This window comes from Helicoverpa armigera, chromosome 19 (genome assembly GCF_030705265.1).
Source record: "Helicoverpa armigera isolate CAAS_96S chromosome 19, ASM3070526v1, whole genome shotgun sequence".
Taxonomy (NCBI): domain Eukaryota; kingdom Metazoa; phylum Arthropoda; class Insecta; order Lepidoptera; family Noctuidae; genus Helicoverpa; species Helicoverpa armigera.
The window spans coordinates 3,391,605-3,415,936 of NC_087138.1; the positions used below are offsets into that span (position 1 = coordinate 3,391,605).

The 24,332-nt window shown below is 36.2% G+C and overlaps 1 protein-coding gene and 1 long non-coding RNA gene across 4 annotated transcripts in view; one reads left to right on the forward strand and one right to left on the reverse strand.

Moving 5' to 3' along the window:
* Positions 1–12,401: 12,401 nt before the first annotated feature.
* LOC135118213 (uncharacterized) lies at positions 12,402–14,810 on the reverse strand. The gene is made up of 2 exons (XR_010277430.1): positions 14,396–14,810; positions 12,402–13,353 (listed from the first exon to the last, which is right to left on the reverse strand). It is a non-coding gene; the product is annotated as an uncharacterized LOC135118213 (long non-coding RNA).
* Positions 14,811–18,686: 3,876 nt separating this feature from the next.
* The window catches only part of LOC110376316 (cyclin-dependent kinase inhibitor 1), a 41,116-nt gene continuing 35,470 nt past the window's right edge, over positions 18,687–24,332 (forward strand). Inside the window, exons 1-2 of one of the 3 annotated variants that reach the window (XM_021334741.3) lie at positions 18,687–18,829; positions 20,270–20,726. In XM_021334741.3, the coding sequence (XP_021190416.1) occupies positions 20,285–20,726 (442 nt within the window). In that variant the 5' untranslated portion in view covers positions 18,687–18,829; positions 20,270–20,284. Of the gene's footprint in view, positions 18,830–19,916; positions 20,727–24,332 lie in introns of those variants that run through there. The other 2 variants (XM_021334742.3, XM_021334740.3) reach the window with 2 other exon arrangements.

Genomic DNA, 24,332 nt, shown 5'->3' on the forward strand with positions numbered 1-24,332 from the left:
TTAAAGAGAAGGTGAATGTTGTGACGTATAAGGAAGTTCAGGAGTTGGCGCTAGATAGGCGTTAATGGAAGGAGCTGCACCGACAAGAGCTGGGCTCTTAAATTAAAGAATATAAAATAAGTCTTTCCCATTAAAATATAGGTAAACCACAAAGCTTAATTATTGTAGACAGTTCAACATATAGGATAGAATGAACATTCAATACATGACGTAAAGATTTAACTATGGCCGCTTATTCAGACTATTTAAATACCCACAAACAACACCAAATATTCTTCAATATCTACAATAACAAGGAAATAATCCTGACCATCAATTTCCTCACAGCTGCAAGAATACAAAACAAAAGAGATTTAAGTCTTTAGAATAACCCCTGTTTAGGTAATGAGCGCATATTGTTTATAGCAGGTCACTGACCCCTGTGCCCACGTGTGGACAACACGTGTGAAACGTCTTTGTCCGAATCTTTGTCCAATCTACTCCTTTCTTTGGTTTCTAAGCTCTGAATTTGGTGAGGAGGGCTTCTAAGTCTGTGGAATAGAGCATGGAGTGGAGTCGTTGGAATTTATATTTTTTATTTATTTGCTAGCTTCCGCCACTTCTTTCCACACCCGTATTAAAAGAAGCCTGCATCCTTTTGCAGTTTCTAGACTACATGTGCACCTTTAATTTGAATTGCTTCAGTATATTTATCGTGTAAGCCGGACAAGCAAGACATAATTGGTTACTTTCGCATATTTAAAAATCAGTAACTATTAAATGGATAAAGGTTTCAGTTTTAAATTACTCACCTTTTTAATTAAGTATCTATCGGCTGAAAACTGTAAAACGTTACTCAATTTTCAGTACTGCTCATACAACTTGCTAAAACTATCACACTCATGTAAATTCCTGAAACGAAAGAAATTCAAATTAAGTAGTGTTTGAGTATGTCATATACCTATTTTAAATGCAATAAAAGCGACTCCACACTTTTTCTATCCTGGCGTGACCCTCCGTGAATGAAGACTTGCACTTGTTTATGTTCAGTGAACAATGCGAGCCCGCCATTCGTTCTGAACGACAGCTACATACAGTTCGGTCTCATTGATCGTTTGTATGCGTTTGGGCATCGGATGGAAGATTTCAGAAAGGGTTTTGCTATTGTCGTACTTGAAAGAAGTGTTACAATTACATACAAGATTTTTTTTTGGTACGGAGATGAAATGTGTAGAGGAAGTTTCTGGGACTTTAATTATATCATGTAAAATAAACTTATAGATAAAGAAAAATAGACAACTTCAGGGCATCAGTTTACTTCTAGTGTTTCTTTTTCTTTTGCTATCGGCTCGCCAAGAAGATTTATGTATCTATTTTTGTTAGTCTTGTTATTTCTTAGTCTATTTCCATATCACCTAGAACACATTCAAAACTTGCTAATGTCCTTATAACCAAGATTTAACAAAAAGTTCCAAAAGGCTCTAAATGATTTTCATTATGGCTAGAACCTTAATTCGTCATGTCATAGATGCAACCAATATTAAATAATCTGTATCATTACTCAAATCAAAATGTACTTACGTTTTTAGACGTTTTATTTAAAACTCACTTACATATCCAATAACAACACAAAAAACACGAACAATATGGTTTTACGACAAAAAAAGTACAATACCTATCTAATTTGACAATCACAGTCCCATTATCACATCACATCACATCACTGTCATATCATAATGTCTAGTGATATGACAACTTGATGATTTCTCGTCAAGCTAAACAATATGCATTGTAATTGTTATTATTTAAGTGCTTCTCTTTTGTTTAATTTCCGTTGTATAGCATTTACGGGGGAAAGTACTTTCGTTTTGTACTAATTTGTAGGAACATTACGTTTGGTGATTGAAAGCAATGCATTTTGAAATAATTTTTCTATGTTATATTTGTAACCTACATATGTAGATGTAAAATTGTAACTGAAAATAGCTTTTAATTTCAACTGCTTCCCGTATACCAAGTATACTAATTGCCGTCCCATCGGGTTATGAGAGTGAAGGAATAGGGAGTGAACCTGTGTCTGCACAAATGCTCGTGCACTATAATATGTCCTGCGCAGCTGGCTGATCTCCTTAAAATGAGAACAGCCGCCGTGGCCGAAATCGGCCGTGGACGCCATTATTATTATTATACTAATTCTCGCACCCGGTTAAAATATAGGGGATTTTACCTGGGGATACCGTAGCTTTCCAACAGTGACAGAATTTTTCAAATCGGTACTGTCTAGTTCCGGAGCCTTTATGTAATATGATGAATTTATCAAGATTGCATTATCTTAATAAAACGAATGTTATCTACTTTCTTTTTATTTATCTTTTTAAAGTGTCTGAAGCGATTACACCCGTCAATTGTCATTACATGACAATACAACACAACACTATTACAATACTAGAATTCGCCAACGATTTCGCCTGTGCCCCGTGGTACCGACTTTGCGCACCCGGATAAAATAGCCTCTAGGCTTCTTCAACACGTGGGCTATCTAATAAATATTGAAATATTGCTCCTCTATCCATAGTGTTAACTTTGTATTAACAATATATCTGCCTAATATATAGCCTATCTATTTAATATCCAATAAGACCAGAGATTAGTGCGTACAAGCAAACAATCAAAATCTTCAGCTTCGTAACTTTAATATAGATATTCAATAAATTATTATGTATGTCAATGTTAGCCAAGGACCTAATTAATAAAATCAAAATGTACTTCATTTGACATCCATCCAAGCATGCAAATTTGCTTAAAACTAGAACAAACTGATATCAGTAAATAACCTTGAGTCTCAAGAAGGAAGTTTGATATCGTGCCGTGTTCTAATTCATTTTATCTGACCACTGGTCTACTCTTATACATATTTTATTATATTTCTAGTTAGAAAACTGGTTTTATCTTTTCAGTGAAACAATTTAGGCCTATGTTACAATATCGAAGATCGAGGTATTCGGGATTGTAGTCAGTTATAAAAAATGATTGTTTTTTTAATGTAGATTAAGTAAACCCGACGTCAAAAAGTAAAGTCAAGGTATACCTAATACCTTAAAATATACCTTCTCCTAAATCTGACAAATACTATGCTGTAAATCGGTTCAGATTACAAACATACACAAATTTAACCCAAAGTCCAATTATTGTTCTTCAATTAATCAGATTAATCATAGCACAGATTACTTAATTGTTAGATATGAATCCTCCTTGCTACCAACCTGGACTGACCAGGCTGGTATAGAAGAAGAAGATAAGTCGGATGGAAGGATGACAGACCTTGAAGATGACACATCGTGATCTTATAATTAATTATCGATATTGTATTTGCTATTCAAAGTTGGCTTCTGCTAAATCCTTTGTAAGAAATAAACCTTACCAGGTTAAATGTTTATAGACGTGTGTTATTCATTTTCAAGTACCACTTCTGATCTGACCTCTAAGATCAGAAGTGGGATCGCCACGCGTTCTTTACCCTTTGCCATCTGAATCCAATAATTATTTATTTTGTTCATGAAATTACACGTCAACTGTAAGTAAGTCTTATTTCTTACATTCGAGGGCATTCTCGTGAAAAACGACGAAACAGTTATAATCACAAATCGCGCTGCGACAATATGAATGCTCCTCATGCGCTGGGTGTCATATCCTACAACATTAGTTCTCAGAAGCCCAGGCTATGCGGATGAATTAGTCACGCAATACAAGTCTTGGATAAAAATTGCGAGAAGAAAAGTGACAGCCACTGTAGCTTGTTTGTAAAACAAAAAGCGATCGGATCCTGGAAACACTGAAGACTGTCCACCAGCTGGAACTCTATCAGAGTGATATTTCGGAGATTAACTGGATCACTATTTTGATTTTGTGTGTCAAAGTTATAATTTAGTCATGGATTTATTTCTTTGAAAACTTAGATCCTTCAAATGAATGGTCAGCAGTGGCCGAGCGAAATGTATACTGTGCTTGAATGTTTGTTCACAGAATTGTACACGAAGACGTGTAATAAGCAGAGGTACACGAGGCTGCGTTGCAGTGAGCAATGTTATTGTGCCAATGCTGCTGATAGCAGAGTACCAGTGCTGCCGATAGCAACGTACCAGTGCTGCTGATAACAACGTCCCAGTGCTGCTGGCTATGTTGCGGCGTGCTAATGTTGCTGCCTGTATTGGAGCGTGCCAATGTTGCTGCCTGTGTTGCAGTGTGCCAATGTTGCTGGCTGTTTGTGTCTTGGTGCCTCTTACAAAAGTTTATTAGAACGCCACTATTTCCGCTGTGGCGAAGCAAGTGGACACCTCCTCAGCTTTCTTTGAGAGCTGCGAGACAATTTGACAAGGACAAGGACTTTGAAGACGTTCGAATGTACATGAGTCTCTGTGTGCGTGCCGTGAAAGGATGCATGAATATTGATGTGATAAAGTGTTAATCTAATTGAAGGATGCATGAATATTGATGTGAAAAAGTGTTAATCTAATTGGCCTACTTTCAATCACTGATTTGGACCTTGACTGTAATTTTAGCTTGGAAATGGACTTTTCTTTGATTTTGACTTTGACATACTGGTGGTGCTAGTTGTCTAGACCACTTTGAGAGAACATACGACGGTATGGGTCTCTGTTCCACGTCTTCATAGTATGCTACCTATAGCTTAAATGCGTGCCTATGCTATGAGCGTGTGTAATGACAAGCAAACTGGGAGCCTCTGTCACCGAGAACATACAACGGCATGGGTCTCTGTTTCACGTCGTCATAGTATGCAACCTATAGCCTAAAGGCGTGCCTATGCTATGAATGCGTAAAATGACATGCAACATTTTTTTTGTTACCCTTCCTTTTCTCAACATATTACATGCTTCAGACTTATATGCAAAAACGACTACTACGAGTAAATTACTTATACCTTGCTTAACATGTTTCAGATCATGAGCAACATGTCGGTGATCAGCTTATGGGGAGTTGATCTGATGCTGAAGAGGCGAATAATACTGCGGGCGAGGACGCCGCAGGGTCAGGAACGGCCGTGTTAGATATGAATCCTCCTTGCTACCAACCTGGACTGACCAGGCTGGTATAGAAGAAGAAGATAAGTCGGATGGAAGGATGACAGACCTTGAAGATGACACATCGTGATCTTATAATTAATTATCGATATTGTATTTGCTATTCAAAGTTGGCTTCTGCTAAATCCTTTGTAAGAAATAAACCTTACCAGGTTAAATGTTTATAGACGTGTGTTATTCATTTTCAAGTACCACTTCTGATCTGACCTCTAAGATAATAGATTTTAGGCGCTGGGCTTACTAAAAAAATCGTGTCAATATTAAGATCGACTAATAATGTGATTACCGATCTACTATCTTTTATCCTTTACTACGCTCTATAGAATAAAACCACATAAGCCATAGCCACCATATAAGCTATTTAAAAGCCATCAGTAACTTAACCAAAAACTATTAAACCCATCCTTTAACACAACCGTCGGTTGCATTGACGGCGGTTGCAACTAACTCGCAACTTTATCGTCCATCGTTAGTTTTATTAAAAGTCGTTCCAAAATGACTAAAGGAAACCGTCGTTGAATAGCATAAGTTGGCAATACCATTACCGCAATGAGATATGGTTGTGTCACTATGTAGACAGATACAGAAAATACAGACTATAATAAAGATACATAAGTGCATAGTTAATCCATGGATATCTTAATTTCTGCCATATGACAAAGAAGAGAGTCCATAATTAAATCTTATGAATGTAGAAAAGTTTATATCGACTGTATACATACATAGTGTCAACGACCGATTTATTATCACAATGCAAAGTGAGAGTATTTATCCTTCATCTATCAACCTTATCTGCATCTGAAGATGATTTGCCTTTGGCAGTATCAAAAAATATATTTTGGCAACGTTATACTTAAGTAGTTATGCCAGGCTATATCAATGAACGAAAATACGCGTTTATTATTATTAGTTTTTTACCAACACTTACACTTACTCATTTGTACTACCACTACCACTCGTTCAAGTAATTAAACAGTTTCTTCGACTATTGATGGAGAGATGCAGTGAAAAATTACGCACGTAATCGGGTAGTCTCCTGACCTGTCCATTCCAGCCTAATCTCCTACATACAAAAAATCCAGAAACACGCTCAATAACCATTATCCTTTTCTGCCCGGTACTAGTGGTACTTCTGCCACTATTTACCAGTGCCACAATATACAGGGTATGTGCCGAGGGGTCCTGTAATAGAGCTCATCCTCCTACAATCACTGCGCAGGCGACTGTGACCACTGAACTGATTTGTTGGGCCCGCCGCACACGGGTGGAATCGTGTGACCTTGAGAGTTAGATGTTTATTTCATCCTACTCATAGAATATTATTTTATCCTTATGTTCTTACTGGACTACTACCTACTTATTTATTGGAGAAGCAAAAGTCACTCTCTTAATTTTGTCACGTTAAAATGACTGAACTGATTTAATTGTACGAGTAATTATGGCATATGGGTATTGGGTAGGCCCGCTAGTTGGAGACGGAGATAGGCTTCTTTTTATTCAGGTGCAGGACATCGGTTGGTATATACCTCGGGACCCGGACGTGGACGTAATCGCGAGCGAAATCTAGTAGGTACCTATAATACATACTCGTATGCATAATCGGAAACCGACTTTGTTCGTTTCGTAAAAAGCGCACATCTCAGGAGTTCTTCAGGTCTAATTTAAGTTATTTCAGTATTACTACATAGCCCACTTATCGAGGAAGGCTATGTTCGGATGCGCGAATATTCCTCGGGACGCGCACGGGCAAACTGCCGTGGTTGTCAATTTTGGGGTTCTATCCATTGTCCTACGTAAGGTTGGGTCATAAAGTGATGACCATATATTTAAATATTAATTGTTAATTATACCTAGATATGGATGAGTGTATGGACTACAGTAATAATCAGAAGTTCTTTGCCTCGTATTGCTGATGATGATATTCTCAATAAGTCTTCAACCCGTGCGTACTGACGCGCATCCCCGCATATGCTCCTGCGCAGTCCACAAGATTGGCACCTGTCAACGTCGCCACGCTCGCACGATCTACATTATTGCCTTGTATATACCGTGCCTATAATCACACAAATCATTACCTGTCTGTCTGTCTGTTTGTCTGTATGTAGGTATGTATGCATGCGTGTCTGTGTGTAGGAATGTAGCTTTGCAAATTATCAAGTTTAGATTCCATGACTGCGAAACTCAGTTTGAAGATAGAAATAGGTAAAGGTTAATACATGTTTTGAAAAGGTTGTCAGGAATTCCTTTAAAAAAGTCATTACAGTATTTTATATGGGTTAGAAATTAACTGGATATTTCTTATAACTAAAACTTAACCCAAAAACAGTCGAAGGCCGATTCTAAAGAAATTAAGCGGCACTATTCCCTAGTAACATAGGTTAGATTTTATATCGCTACGGAAAGAAGTTCCGTTAAAGTTCTGGAAAACCGTTAAATACAAGTTTTGTACTTAAAACTAAAACTTTTTGGATTCATATACCTATTACTGTCGAACCCGTGTTGCAGCTAATCAGCAAGAAAATTATCCAAATCTTTTCGCCATCACCTCCTTAGTCTATCTCTAATGACCAAAACAAAATCCTTGGCCATACCACACGCAACACACAACGGAACGAAAGTTCTCATTTATCTGTAAGGAAATGACGACCATATAGTTTCTTAACCACGAAATCTATACTAATGCGGTCACATTATGCTAGGGTTGCACTTGTGCGGGACTAAAGCATTTTTTTAGTATTCGATTCTCGATTCTTTTACCCTTTCCGCTCAAATCGATCTAGCGTGAACACATCTCTAGTCCTGCAGTACAGTTGTGGACAGAAATGCTTTAGATAATATATGTATATATTTTTTTTTTGATCTTTATTTTTTATTTTTGGGTGTGTATTAAAAACTAATTATTTAAAAAAATTATGATAGGGCCAGTAAATTATATTTAAAAATTGTATAAAAAACACAATGTTACATCGCATAAACTTATAAAAAAATAAAGATATTTTGTAAAGGGCACAAAACAAATAGATACACTAATCACGTTTTAAAAACGTTTGACATCACTACAAACTGTGCAAATCTTTTATCTCTACAAAAAATCGGCCAAGGCTACAACGACGCTAAAATACTACTAAAATATTATTACTGTTAAAATTCGGCCAAATGACATGTCCTTGACCAAATATCAGTACAGTACAAAAATGCGTAAGTAACATTTTTGCGTAATTTATTAATAAACTTGCCGTTTCACCCGCGTCCCCTGAAAACTTCCCGTACCGGGATATAACATAGCCTATGTTACTCGGGAATAGTGTAGCTTTCCAATAGTGATTTTTTTTTTAAATCGGTTCAGTAGTTTCGGAGGCTTCATTTCATAAACAAAAGAATGTTTCCTTTTTAATATGTTAATGCAGAAGTATAAAGAAAATAATTAAACTACGTAATTAAAACAGATACAAAACACTATCATTTATTGCCGGAAACAAGAGGACACATATTTCCTAAGTAATTGGGTCGTGGGTTCAACAACATTGTATGATAGTAAACAATTATATTTGTCTGTTATGACCGGTGATATAACTTTCGTAAGACTATTTCGAAATATTAAATTATTATGAGGCAAATGTCGATATGACATGAATGCTCATTATTTTTGTTTCTAAGAGGAATTTGTGTACTTACATCATTATCATCAATGTGGTTGCTCAACTGTCGATGATAAATGGGTTGAATACAAAGGAATATTATAAGAAAATTTCTATAAAATATATTTTCTTATAGTATTTAAAACATTTATTTCCGTAGAGTGCGAATTTTGGAATTCAACAAATATTTGCCTTGAGACCGGTTTATTTATCGTTTATACATCTGTTATGACATAATTTAGGAATAAATAGCATTTTCTGATTTTAAAATGGTAAGAATGGCAAGATTACTATGGTAACTTAAATTTTATACGCTGATTAAGCAAATCTACTGACCATTACAAAAACACAATACATTTTCTTTCTTCACATAAATGCAAATATAAATCCAACAACCAATCTTTGAACACAACCACTTTAGTACGCGATGATGCTGCGACCAACTCACGAGGTAATTACACGGTGATTTGGCGTGGCCGCACGTCACTGGTCGTCCAAAAGGATCCAACAGGACGAATTGATTGGCCGAACTCCTCGCCACCCCACTCGCACTAACCACTACTTGCGCCACGTAGACCATTTTTTTTTTCGTTTGCGGTCGTATGTAATCAAAGGGGTAATGGAGCACTTTTTGCCATGACTGCCCTTCCAAACCTTGGATTTTTTGGTTCAATGGAGATGGTGGTTGTGGGTTGCAGTAAAAGCTGAAAAATAATTTATTTTTTATTAGTGCTGTTTTATGTAATAATATTTCTGGGTAGTGGTGAACTAGTGGGTAAAAAGCCAACATCTCAAATGTGTGGGTTTGATTCCAGGATAGGGAAGTACCTATGCAACTTTTCTCAGTTTGTATGTACTGTCTAAGTAGATCTTGGACACCATTGGCTGTGTTTCGGATGGCACGTTAAACTGTAGGCTCCGGCTGTCATTTCACATCCTTGGCAGTCGTTACGGGTAGTCAGAAGCCATTAAGTCTGACACCAGTCTTACCAAGGGGTATTAGATTGCTCGGGTAACTGGCTTAAGGAGGTCAGATAGGCAGTCACTCCTTGCAAAGCACTAGTACTCGGCAGCATCCGGTTAGACTGGAAGCCGACCCCAACATAGTTGGGAAAAGGCTCGGAAGATGATGATTTGTTGCACATAGAAAATATTCTTTGGCTTTTTGAAAACTTTCGTTATAATATACAGCTAAGTTTCCCGCGGTCCTACCTGTGTCTCTGAGCTGCCATCCCTTGACGTCAATGCTATTTTACTTAAAAACACCAGTAGTTCTTGATAAATTGTACACACACACTTTGACATTCTTTTGACACTCGAACTAGCACTTCTTGAGACTAGAGCGGACAATCAATCGAACAAACTCTTCAGCTTTATAAAACGTATTAGTATAGAGAAAATAAAGTACAGCCCGCAGAAGGACTCGGAATCCTTTGGATAATAATTCATGATGTTGATTCTACTCTAGGAAGAAATACTAACACCTATTAATAATAGTATATAATATAGGGTGTCCAGTAAATAGAACATGTATGTATACATACTATGGTCCCGGTATTAGACCAATATTCAGTACTTACAAAACAGCCAATTAAGTGGTATTTCTTGAAAATATATTCTAGTTTGACCTATCAATGAGCAGAATAACAGTCACAAATAGTTTGATGTAAAAATACAAACACTAGAAAACGTATTATTTTTTTTTGTAACAATATACTAAAGAAATGCTGTTCCACGGTAGATATTTTCCGTTATTTAAAAAAAATTAAGTTGCGTTATGTCGTACCTAGGTATATTCGTATATACTACCTATTAACTGAACAGCCTGTATATTAAAACAATCACTATTTACTATACACATCACGTATAAGAATGTCAAGATTGACATAACACTATTCATAGTAGGTAGTCAATAGGTATGTGAAACAATTGAATTGAAGGTCACAAAGGACTTGAATTCCATACGTTTATTTAAAGTAGTACATTGGCATTTTAAATAGCTCATTGTCGTTTGAGGAAGAACTAAAAAAAATAAGGCATGTAAGGAAGAAACTATCAGTAACATAAATCTTGATCGGCCTAGCCATTTCCCAACTATTTTTGGGATCAGAGTCCAGCTTTACTGAATGCATCTGAGTACTAGTGTTTTACTTGGAGGGTCTCCCTATCTACCTCAACCCAGTTACCTGGGTAACCCGATACTACTTGGTAAGACTGGTGTCAGACTTTCTGGCCTCTGACTATACAAACACTCAAGCTATATAAAGATGTTCAAATGTCAACCGGGATGCAACAATTTAACGTGCCTTCTGATACACGGAGGAACTCGTCATGAAAATGAACCCATCCACGGACCGACCGCACCAAGCATTTCTCAACCTTATGATCGACCGATCCGTGCGGCTGTTACTAATATAAGCCATAGGCTTCCCTTAAATCCTAGTTAATTTAAAACTACCAAAACCACATGTAACACCATAAAAATTTTATCCACAAATTCGGATATGCGTAAAATCTGCATGTTCAAACCACCAGGTGGCGTTGTATTTTTTGTGCCATTGCACAAATGTGGTAAGCATCAGTCAACCGTAATGCCACGGGGTTTGGTTAATCATGTGTCATAGCAACACGTGTGGGGAAGAAGATGGGAAGAAGGATGTTAGTGTGACATCGAAATACACGTAGAATGAGGGTTGGAAACGATCAAGGAAAAACTGATGCAGCAGGTATTTAATAAAATTAATCCGCACTAATGTGGAGTGAGTCTGATTGATTACTACGCTTTCACCCTAAAATGGCAGAACCAAATGAGATTTTAGGTATTGGAGATGCTACTAATTCGAGTAGGTACCTACGAGACGTCTTACCCGCGGGATGCGGATGAAGTTGCTAAAAAATTAAACAAGGAATTAGATCTAGATCTAAAAATGCTCCTTTTGTGAGTAGTCTTGAAGAGTAGGCAAAAAACCTGCTACAAAATCTGTCGCAAAAAAGGCTTACCAGGCATTTATATTTCACGGAACTAATGATGAGCGAATCATTTACAACATAACTTTGAGAGAAGTGCAAGTCCATCACAAATTAAAATCAAAGAAGTAAGTAAGGATATCTACTAATATTTTTATTCTACTTTTCAGTAAGTACTCTTTTGTTACAGCTACAGAAAATAAACAAAATGTCTGTCAAAATTCAACTATCGAAGGCCCGGTTCCCACTACGCCGGACCGGCAGATCTGCCGCGCCGGTAAATCTGCCGGAAGGGCTAGTGGCTGTACAATTTATATGAAGCTATTCACATTATCCCGGGTCCGGCATTTTTGCCGAGCCCGGCATTTTTACCGAGCGTTTTGTCACTACGAATTGCCGGCAGAACGACCGGGCCCGGAGTAATGTGAACGAGTTTGTGCCGGTATCTGTCCCCCGCTCGCCCCGCTCGTGCTCCCCTCGCCCCGCCCGTGTTCCACTCACGTCATTCGGCTCGCATTTTCTGGTAAAAGTAGACGTTTAGCATGGATATTCAAGCAGAAACTTTAATTACGCTTGTCCAAGAGAGACCTGTTCTGTGGGATAAGACCGAAGACGTCTATAAAGACAAAAACTTAAAGTTAGCAGCATGGCGTGAAGTATGTTTAATACTGAAACCAAACTTCGATGAACTGGATGAAAAAGAAAGAAAACAGTACGGTGAGTTTTTAATGTTTTATTGATAAAATGTAAATGCATTGATAAATTTTATTTTATAGCTGCTGCCTGCCACGGAACGGAACCAATATCCGAAACAAAATAATTAGTAAATGATGTCCGTATAGCGTTGGCATTAGGGCCACCTCGACTTGACACATTCCGATTCATGGGTGTCGTTTCTTGTTCTTGTCTATGTTCTATATTTTGGTAACTTTCAAAATTTATACCATCTTTTTCTCTTACAAAATTATGTAAGACTGTACAAGCTTTAATTACTTGAATTGCTGTGTCTACGTTCAGATCTATAGCTCGATGGATTATTCGCCACTTATTTGCCAGAATACCAAAAGCGCACTCAACATACCTTCTTGCTCGACTTAGTCTATAGTTAAAAATCTTTTATCAGTATTCAAATGTGTACCTCCATATGGACGTAGGAGATTAGGTGTTAAAGCAAAGCCTTCATCGCCAATAAGTATAAACGGTAATTCTTCGTGCAAGTTTTCATGAAGCGGTCTAGGCTTTGGTACATTTAAAGTACCATCATTGATCTTTTGCCAAAATGTACTATCCTTTAATATAGTAGAATCGCATTCCTTGCCATATGAGCCCACACTAATAAAATAAATCGGTACTCTGAATCGACAACTGCCATTAATACAAAAGAATAATACTCCTTGTAATTAAAGAACATAGAACCACTCTTGGCTGGTTTCAAAATTCTGATATGTTTGCCATCTACTGCTCCAAGACAGTGAGGAAAGTTGGCTTTTCTTTCGAATCCTGAAACGATGTCCTCCCATTCTCTCTCAGTATCAGGCAGCTTAAGGAAATCTGTCTTTAGGTTTTCCCAAATGACGTGGGTCATTTCTTTTATTAGTTTACTTATTGTCGAAACGCCTACTCTGTATGAGTAATGTATTTCTTTGAATGAACATCCTGAAGCTAAATATCTGAAAAAAAAAGTATTTTTTGTTAATACATTATTACTTTATACGTCACCAAGAAACAAATTGTATTGTTTTATGATATTTTTTTATTGATTTCAGGAAAACAGGTTTCAACTAAATGGAATAATATACGAGATTCGTGGCTTAAGACAGTAAAGAAACAAAAGATGAGTCTAAATCTGGATCTTCGGCCAAAAGACACGAAATTATTTATATCACGAGCAATTAATGTTTTTGAAAAGTCTCCGAACCTCGACCACCACATGAGTCAGTTTCAAAAAAAGCAAGAACCGAGACTGAAGTAGGCATGGAATCAGATTTTCGTTCACCTTTAATTAAAGATAAAAGAAAAATTGATAATAAAGAGGTAAATGACAGGATGGTAAAGTTTTGGACTCCAGAATAAACCCAGAAAAGGAAAACCATCATCTGTCTTTCTTCAAAGGCATTATACCAATCTTGAACACTTTAACTATCGAAGAGACTTTAGAATTTCAAGCTAGCGTCATGACAATGTTGCAAAAAATTAAAAGTAGGAATAATGAGAGACCAAATTACGGACATTGGCGTGATTCATATAATCAGATGACCGGACCAGATCAGTATTCTGGATACTACACACATAATAGCGTCAATCAACAGGCAACACCTACGCAAGATCAACACCACCCTGGATACTCTACGCAATATAATAGTAGCAATCAACAGGCAACAACATCTATACCATCAACTTCATCTCAGTCATCGAATCCGATTCCAGCTTCGCCATCAGCATCTAGTAATCATTCCATACATTCCCAAGACTCAGATTACTTAGATTTTGAAGGGTTTTAAGTTTGAGTACAAATAAATACATAAATAAGTTATTTGCATTTTTAATTCATAATGATTATCAAATACATACACCCTCCCACACACACACATTATATATATTCACATTCATCAAACAAACATACATAGCAAACATTCATTCATTAATTCAGTCTTAAGTAGGTACCTACGTCAAAACTATTATTACGCAATCTAGTGCATAAAATAATCTTACCTTAGACATATGGCTAATCTTTGTTCTGGGCAAATACATTCTCTGAAACTTGTATCTCGTACTCTTATGTCTAGTCGTCCCAGTAAATCGTCAAAAGTGGTTGCTGTCATTCGAAAATAATTGAAGAACTTTGATTCGTCTCTTCTAAGTTCACCCATTAATGTTTCAAATGTTCCAAGTGAAAATCTTTCCCGTAAAATAGGGTGTACCTAATGTTTTCTTTTATTTTGCCTTCTATTAAGATACCACCACAACACAACAATTTCGTCGTCCATTGTGCGCGCAGGTCCAAATTCAACTGAGGTAAGTACTTGACTGTCTGAATTTCTTCCGGGATCCGATGTAATGTGAACACTCTGTCCGGTGTCCGGTTTCCGGCAGGTCTGCCGGTCCGGCGTAGTGGGAACAGGGCCGAACTATGATGATGCGTAAAATATAAGTAGCACCAGATTCCAGATAGACATACAGACGGACTACGGGTAGGTAATTAATACGGTCCCATTTTGCAATTTGTACGAAAGTCTTAAACAAGTAATAAGATTCTTGTCCCTTTATTCCAATGGTGGTTGGACCAACGTGATCACAAAACCCACTTCGTTTACCATTCGGCATTGTATTAAAAAATAAATATTTTCAAATTAACCATTTCCTCCAAAGGTGCATTCGTACAATAACAATAAGTATCAATAAACACATTCGAATCAACACTCGGACCGTATCGATACGCATTCTCGATTCCAAAACATCGATTAAAAATCTCTTATGCTCTTCAAGGCTTTTTTATAATATTAACACCTAATTTAAATCGATTTTATCGCATTCGATACATCTGGACGATCGGTGCTCTTTATAATCTGTTGTAGGATGTTTTTGTACAAGGTTATTCAAATACCTATCTAATAAGGTGACTAAATATAATAGTAATGTCGAGCAATCTAAATTACGTTCTGGAGAAAAGAATAAGACCATATTTTATTTTTTACCCGACTGCCAAGAAGGTTATGACAGGAACGATAATAGACAACGTGTAAAGTGCGGTGCACACTGTCAACATAATTTCTCGATGTAGGTATGTAAGTCAATAACATACATATTTTATAAAGGTAGGAATAATAATATAATTCCTTTTCCAATTTCAAGGCGCATGAAAGTCTGCTTTCTTTGCTTACCTTCTTAAAAAACAGGAGGTTCTCAATTTGACGTGTATTTTTTCATCAATTTACACAGGAACTTTTTCTATGCAGGTTATTACTATGGCAAATCGTTTTTATATAAACTATTGTATTATTTAATTGCTTGATCATCGTAGCATGAAGATGACCTTGCAACTAAAAAGTGAAACTGAAATTATCTAACATTTTGCGTTTATCAGTATGTCTAGTAAATTGTTCTAGAGATAGTTTATGCCAGTTACTAGGTAATGACTTGTATTGCAATTGCAACGCCTTGGTCTTTCAGTGCTAAGGTTTTTTGGCCCGGAAAACCTATGGCTTTTCGAACCATAAGTAATTATATCTACTAGTGCAAAATTAATAAAACAAAATTCAAAATGTCAAAGCTGTGTTGCCTTTTGATTCAAAAGAGGAATACAAAATTTCAAATTGCGTTCCAATTTTCAAACAGTGTGAAGTCTGTAGTGTTGTCAACGCTAGCCACATTACTTTCCCCTATAAAAATTAAATGCTCCTTAGGAAGATATAAACGTTTGAGAATAATCTGTTCGAATTTTAAATCATAAACAAACTTAATGCAACGGATATTACTGGCACAGAACAGCTTCCTACATTGAGTCGACAATTCCCGCCATATGGATAACCTCACTTTTTTCAGAGGGCGTGTGACAGAAATTTTGACAGGCGGGGGCTTCCTCAAGAAATTGGGTTTGTGCTCCCTTCGAGTACCCAAAAGCCACGTGCAACTAATGCTCATTATTTTAATGAGTAAAATAAGGTTTTATGGTACTTAAAAAGACGAAATAAATGAGACAAGTTAATGATTTAATAGCTGAAGGGAGTTACTTAAATTGAGAGGACAAGAAGTCAGTATTGGACATTAAGGTAATGTAATTTATTTATCGTTTGGTTTCACATTCCTTTTGGATATTTCATAAAAAGTTACTTAAGTAATTCAATTAATAAACCTTAAAACAGATGTTAAGCGATATTTATTAATTATTTCAAGTAAGGGTCTTAATTGAAGCTTAATATTACAATTCCTCTGAGCTACTGTACATCAGGTACAGTATTACTTAATAAATAAATGATCAGAACTGTTTAAAACGGCGCATACGCAACCGTAGTTACTCCGGCTCCGATCGAACAAATCAGAGCACAACGCTATGCTTTGCAACTTTATCTTGGAATATAATAATAAACCTAGACCTAGTAATTCTAGAATTCTACATATATTGAAAGGTCAACTTACAGTGACTTATAGCCATCTGTCCTCTGTAGACTTAAAACCGTATACCTACCCAACCGTAAATAAAAGTTAACTAGTAAACTACCCATTTTAAAACGAAACGGTCACCCATCAACGGCTTGACCGCGCCAAGCGTCGCTTATTCTTATGATCGATGGATCGATTCTGTTGTTATGAGATACGTGATGAGCGTAAGGACAACTAGATATTGTGATGATAACCAATACATAGATAAAACTTAATACATTATGTTTAATCCTCAGCATCCTTACATAACAAAATAAACTGCGCATAATCTTAAAAAAACAAACGCAAACATTAAACATACGTCACTTCCTGAAAACAATTGCAAACACAGATGTTGATATGCTGACATAAGTAACATAAACATACATAGGTAGGTACTTACCTTCATATAAAACATACATACCTACATAATAAATATAATGTATGCTCTGAAGGTTAAGACTGTGTAAGCATTTACACGTGGTATTTACCCTCACAAGTGTAGTTTTGTTAGTGACATAAGATACAATACAATAGTGTTATAAAACATAGAAAACTAACTTGTCACGTATTTCAAAAAGTAATCAAAAGGAAAGATCAAGATTGAATTAAATATGGTAGGTAACGCCAAACCTTTTTTTAATGCTCATTAAAGTGAGTACCTTAGTTTAAAAAAACAGTAAAAGTTACGCACTTTAATTGATAACGAATCAATTAGAAAACTAAATAGGTAGGTAACAAGACAAAAAAAAACAAATAAAATAACAAACTTTAAATGAATTACAAAATACCGAATTCATAATTTCATACAAAAAATTGTGATCAATAACCCAAAACAGTTGCATCAAACAAAAATCCAATAAGATTACTGTAAGAATAAAAAAGAAAAAAAATCGTCGCCATACTTAAATCAGACAAGCGCAAGCGCAATAACGGTATAGAAAGATTTGAAACAGTCCCTTGTATTCTATTTATAAACGCACCTGCAGGGAAAGTAGACCTTTTTGTGTTTATTAGAAAAACATTAACTAAGTGAAACATCTGTTTCGAACGGAAACAGTTTTTGTGTTCACCGCAAACGAACGCCACTGATTTCCGTTATAAATAGGTCAATAAGTCACTAACGTTTCTATGAAAAAAGGTATCTTTAAATACGCATCCGAAGTCGACATTTTATACCATAGGAATTGTTGATGCTTTGGGTACTTATTACGAAATTAAAAGATTGGTTTCACTTAGCCCTTTCAACAAATGACCTAGGTACTCATCATTTATTGGTAAATAAAAGTTACCTATAAGATACCGTCATTCCTAAGTAACTTAATAAAAAATATAAGTAGGTAGCTATACTAAAACACGCATTAATCTTAACAAACCATAATTTCCTAAACCCAATAATTATAAACCATTGTAGGTAGTAATAAAAAAATACCTTTATCGTTACCCGCTAAAGATTATTAAGTACCTACCTAGATACTTTAAAATTACTCAAAAATTCGCGAATATATTTTTTCCAAGACTAACTTCCACAACCGTAATTATTTAAGACTAATCACAAATAATCTTACAATAATATTAAAACCTACCCCAAAAAACTAAAAGTGAATAATCAAAACATTACACCCGCTTTCCCGCATCAAAACAAAACATATTCATGCAAACAAAACATCGAGTCGAAGAAAATCCGTCGCTCTTTTTAATGTCCGCATGAAACTGACGGAAGCTAAACGCGGCAAACACAATTTTCCGTAACAAAACTCATGCGCACCGGAAAGTGCTTCGTTTATTTCCCGCCATCCGGCGTCTCGACCAACCGAAATTTGCCGCCTAAAATTCTCCAAGCCAATGAGACAAATGGCCGCCATTTTCAACCAATCGGCGACGAGCCCGCGCTCTCGCCATCGCGTCATTGTCATATCTCGAAAATTAGTACGGCGGCAGTGCAGTGAATGAATCCCGTCCGCAAATCGAAGAATTTTCCGTGAAACAATAAATAAATACTCAAAGGTGAGTACTTTATCATAATTCTTGTTCACACATGGGAAATTTTCAAAATTATTCGTTATGTCACTTGGTTTTTAACGATACGTCAAAATTATTTCGCAATTTATTGCCATTATTTAGTTGTGAAAGCGAATATTACTAATCATTCACATTCCGACTCATTGTTATTACATAATATAAGTAATCTTCATTTATTTTATATAATTTAATTACTTATTTATTAGTAACCTGGTTTTAGTTATAATGTCTAGTTATATTGTACCAACAGACCAACACAAAAATCTAGTCAGTCGTGTTTCGGCAAAATGGCGGCGATGCTCTGTGCTATTAATACATTTTCTGTCCTTTTTATGATGGGCCGGTCACATGCGTGTGCGACAGAGACGGCTATAGTTTTGATAAGCAGTATGAATTTATGCTGCACACGTAGGTAACTAGACACGTCTTCGGTCTTCGTAAACAAGTCAGTTTGCAGTGTTGCCACAACAATATTATGTGTTCCCTTAATTCGGGGAAGTTTTTATTTCTTTGGGGAATATGGAAAAAATATAATGAACAACTTATTAAAAATGATGCCACAAAATAAATGAATAGAATAAAACTTCTGTTTTAATAGTACACAAACTTTTAATATTGATTTTAATAATAATAAGTTGATAGTTAACTTATAAACATTATCCTATTACCCAATTGCGACAAAAGAAATTCTATATTTTAGTAAGCGAGTAATGTTTTATTGGATTAGTCAGTTTTGTATAGGTAACTTACTCAGATATAAGAACTTAATTATCTACGAAAATATTACTGAAATAAAAATCAATCAATCAAAATTCAGAAAGTGATAATATAACAGAAACAACATAAATAGGTCTGTACACAATAACACAATGAAATGGGTAACTATTATATTTTCATTTCATAAATAAAATACACATAAAATACAGTCAATCTGAGACACCACTGTGATACAAAATTATGATAATTATTAAATATAACATTAAATAATACAAAACGAATATAATTATTTCAAGTTCCTACAATACCATTATCCCGAAATAATATGAGTACTTGCAAAGGGGTAAATGAAGTAGGGAGACGCGCACTACATGATCACATCACTTGATCGAACGCGACGCCAGCGCCACGCGGCGGCGAAAAGTTGAAACAAAATGAGTCGCTTGCGTCGAGGTTGCTCGATTCCGCCGCGTTGCGCCACGCCGTCGCCGGCCGCCATTCGCCGCCAGTCGGCGTACGTACTTTTACCGTGCGGACGTATTGCGTCACGTGTCTCGCCGCGTTACTCACGACTTGTTTACACACAGTAAACTAACAATACGAATTCTTATTGGTGCGTGATGAGCCAAACACTTATAGTTATACCCTTGTTAAATCAATATAATTGTATCGCGTGCTGCTACTGAATACTGACCTTGTTTGCGCTAGGTGGATACGGCGCGGATGCTATCTGTGAAGTGCGCTGTGTTTCGCTGTTCGGACTCTGTTGGAAAGATGTCGACGTTGAGTGTGAGGGCGCCCGGCCTGCAGGCCACCACGGTGCTGGACACGAGGTCGCTGCGCGTGCACGGCGTCACCGCACTCGAAGGCGTCAGAAGAAACTTGTTCGGTTGCACCGACCGAGAGGAAAACAGAAGATTTGTTGAGAGAGAGTTGGCCCGCCAATTGGAATTGGACAGCCAGAGATGGGGTTTCGACTTCGCAAACGAGAAACCACTGCCTACTTCGCAGAGATTTGCTTGGCAACTCGTTCCCGCGTCTACGATTCCTGCTGCTTTGAGAAGGTCACCGATCACAATCACGACGACTCCTGCAGCCAAGGCGCCGACACAGGAGCCTAAAGTTTCCAGTCCTGAGACGAGCAAAACACAGAAGAGAATAACAGGTGAGTTTTGTACATTGTTTATATTGTAAGCGCGAACTTATTTCGTACTTGTGTTGACATTTTTGACAGAAGCGTAGAGGTTATGATTTGCGTTCTATTTCACGTTGCGTAAACAATGCGTAATATTTACGCTAAAAATGTCAACATTCGAGTGTTTTTAATCTATGAACCGAACGTGCCTCATTCAAGTCTATTGACGCGCGTATTCATAGAACTTCTCGTATTACGAATGAATTGCAAAGTCTGGAGTGACCACGTAGCTAAAGGAAGCTAGAAGTAAAATAACAAGCGTTATCGAGTATCTCGAGTATCGAGTGAGCTCTTTGAACTGTGTGCAATTAATCGTTTGTAAGTAAAGTAATTACACAGTAAACAAGGTTTTATCAGTGCAGCTGCAATGGATGCGGTTCGGGGCGAATATTCGTGTACCTAGTGTTTATCTGGTGGTGACGTAAGGATAACGAACCTAGGTCACTTTGATTTGACACGACTATTTTTAGAGCTTGTTTCGATGCGCGTCAAAATGTTTATGTAGCGGGATAATGTTGTTTACGAAGAGTGGAAAATGTCGAAGTTGGTATTTGTTTTTTTTTTCTTTATTTCTTTATGTCTAAAGTCAATGTCATTTATTAAAACTAGGTAGGTATATCTATCAGAATTAAAAATATATATTTAAAAACTAAATACAAGTCTAAGTACTTACAATTGAATATGAATTGCGTTTCTTCTGATGATGTTAATAATAACAATCTTCATTAATGATAGATTTCAACCTTGTCTCCGATTTTGCGTAATAAACAAAGCAATTAACTACTTAGTTTAGTTTTCAATACGATGTGTAAATAACTAGTAACGTAGCTTACCAACATTAAAATACAAACGTTATAGGTAGGTAGGTGAAAAGTTTTATACCAACCAATAAAAATATGAGGTGTAAAATACAACATAATGTGATTAATAGGTACCTACATACTCACAGAAGATATATACCTAGGTGCTTATTAAGAAATCATAGTTAGGTACCTAGACAATGTTAAATCATTAACAGGCGTTTATTCGCTTACAGCCGTCAATACTGAATAAATTAATACCTATTAAAATAAGGTGTAGGACGAAATTGTTACGAAACGTATTTATTATTTAACCTATTCATTATTATTCACGTTTCTTATAAGACTTATAGGAACATAGAAACAATACGAAAAAATACCCAAACTTAATTGATGGACCTCACATTTTATTCCAAAATCATCCTTTCTCTTTAAGTTAATACGTATACGTATGTACGTCTGTATGTACTTTAAAAAATAAAATAATACGTAAAAACTCCTTTACAAATCATATCAGCAAAATACACTTGTAAAACTTGCAGTTGCCATGTAACAACTCGCGTTATAATAATGTCTAGTCTATATTAAACCATATAAAGAAGCACTGAATATTAAACTCACTCCACAAGGCATCGTGTTCATTGTGTAACAGAATATGTATCACAGTCTGCAATAGGACACTAATTGAGCGCCCATAACACCTGGAACAAAACACAAGTATCATTTTACTCTTATTAAAAACGACCACTTTATACCACCTACTAAGTGCCACTTAGTATTATTATTTATTGATAAGACTCTAAAGTAACGAACTTTGACTCCAGTACTGTAAATGTTTATTTAAAATCCTTAATTAGGTATTTGTTGGAGGCATAACTACGCCGAAATTTTACGACTCTAAGCGGGAGACGAATCAAATGTGTAACCCAGTAACGCTTTACAGTAAAGCTAAAATAAGCATTCACTCCTTGACTCATTCTTAATACGATATCTCAGAAGTCTTTTGTGACTGCCACCCTTATAATTGGACATCAAAAGAATTGTAAAGACATGCAAAAACTTATAAGGCGGAGGTGCGAAAAAGTTCATAAAGGGTCCGGTTAAGCTTTCATTAAATAATTTGCAGCCTCATAATTAAAAATTAGGAAGTCTTAGTGAGTTTCTAATGGAGTTTTTTCTTAATTAAAGGGGTGTTGTAGATAAAAAATTGTTTGAGTAGTTATTAAATTGTTTTTCTTGTTGTTATTTGAGACCGCGGTTTCGTTATCAAAAGACGAAAAAACAGAGGCATAACGGTACGTCTAAATTACTGGGTAAGCATGAATACTGACCTAGTTTCATTTGTTTTGATACAATGCTGAGCGTTAATTCGGAATGGCGAGCCTCCCACACTTGTCCCATTTTAGATTACACATGTGTGGATACAAATTGTAAACAATAGTTTGAGGTTACGATTATAACTACAGTTTTATCAAAATACAAAAAAAAATACGAGATATTTTCGAACTTGTTGATAAAAACTGTTAAAAATAATTTCAAACCACAAATCCAGCTACACTTTTTCTGCATTTTACAATTTCATTTCAACCGCATCACAGTTATGTTGTTATTTTTCTAAAGCAATGACTAAAATATTGTTTTCCTAGATACATTCAATAGACTTCGTTGTGCGCTAGCTTACATTACAATGGCTTGATACTCAAGGTTACAATGACGAAAATAGCTGTTCACTTGCGGTGAAAGTCCTAAAAATAGGTCACTAATTTGCCATGACACTTTAAACTATGTATGACGAATATTTTGTATACTAATGGTGACGAGTTGAATAATATAACGCTTCGCAATTATTTTGCTTTACAACCTCTCTAGTTACAATAATACTACATTTTATCAATTAGGTCAATTAAATACATGTAATAAGTCCGATAAATACTTAGCACTTTCAAAACAATGCTGCTTCAATTATTTCTACAATAAATTAAAACCGGTTCGCTAACAATATCCCTCGATTGTAAAACTCGAAAATGTTGCGGTGAAAGTAGGAACTCAGTCATTATAATGTTGTCTATTTTCTTTTATCGTTTATCTAGGGAAAGTTTCCCGGACTGACGTTCAAGATTTTCTCGTTCATACCGAGCGAGCGTGGCGACATGCAATACAATACACATAATCTCAGCTTACGTTTGTAAGTATAGTAAACGGTATCCTTGTCGCACCCACACGCGGTGACGCGCGCGCGTCGCGTCACCTCACTATCCGTCCACGCATGCGCACACACGCTCTCTCACTCACTGATTGCAAAATGGCGGCCTTTATATTCGATTGAAATGAACATCTTATTTTGTCATCACTTAATTTAAATACTGCTCCAGCCTGTGATACTTTCAAGTGTCAATTTATTTTTTACCGTGGTATTAAACCCACTGCTCAATGTAAAAGTTACTTTATTTTTTTCGGAGGCAATTTTTAAATAAGGCGTTGAGGTGGCCGAAGTAAAAATAAATAGCGGCCATTCGTGTAGTTCAATCATTCGCAGCGTATTGTATTTTTGGTGCATCATATTGCTAAACTCTATTACTTCTCGTTTTTATGCGTATTTCGTGCCTGTTACCCATTCATTGTTTGATTCGAATCTTGCGCTGTTTTTTCTTAGACAACAATACAAACTTAAACCACAACACAAAAGAGCCTGAATAGGCAATCGCTTATATTTTTTGTTCGTCTAGTAGCCGCACAGCTTAACAATGTACCTGTTAACTCGGTAATCGGTAGCTCA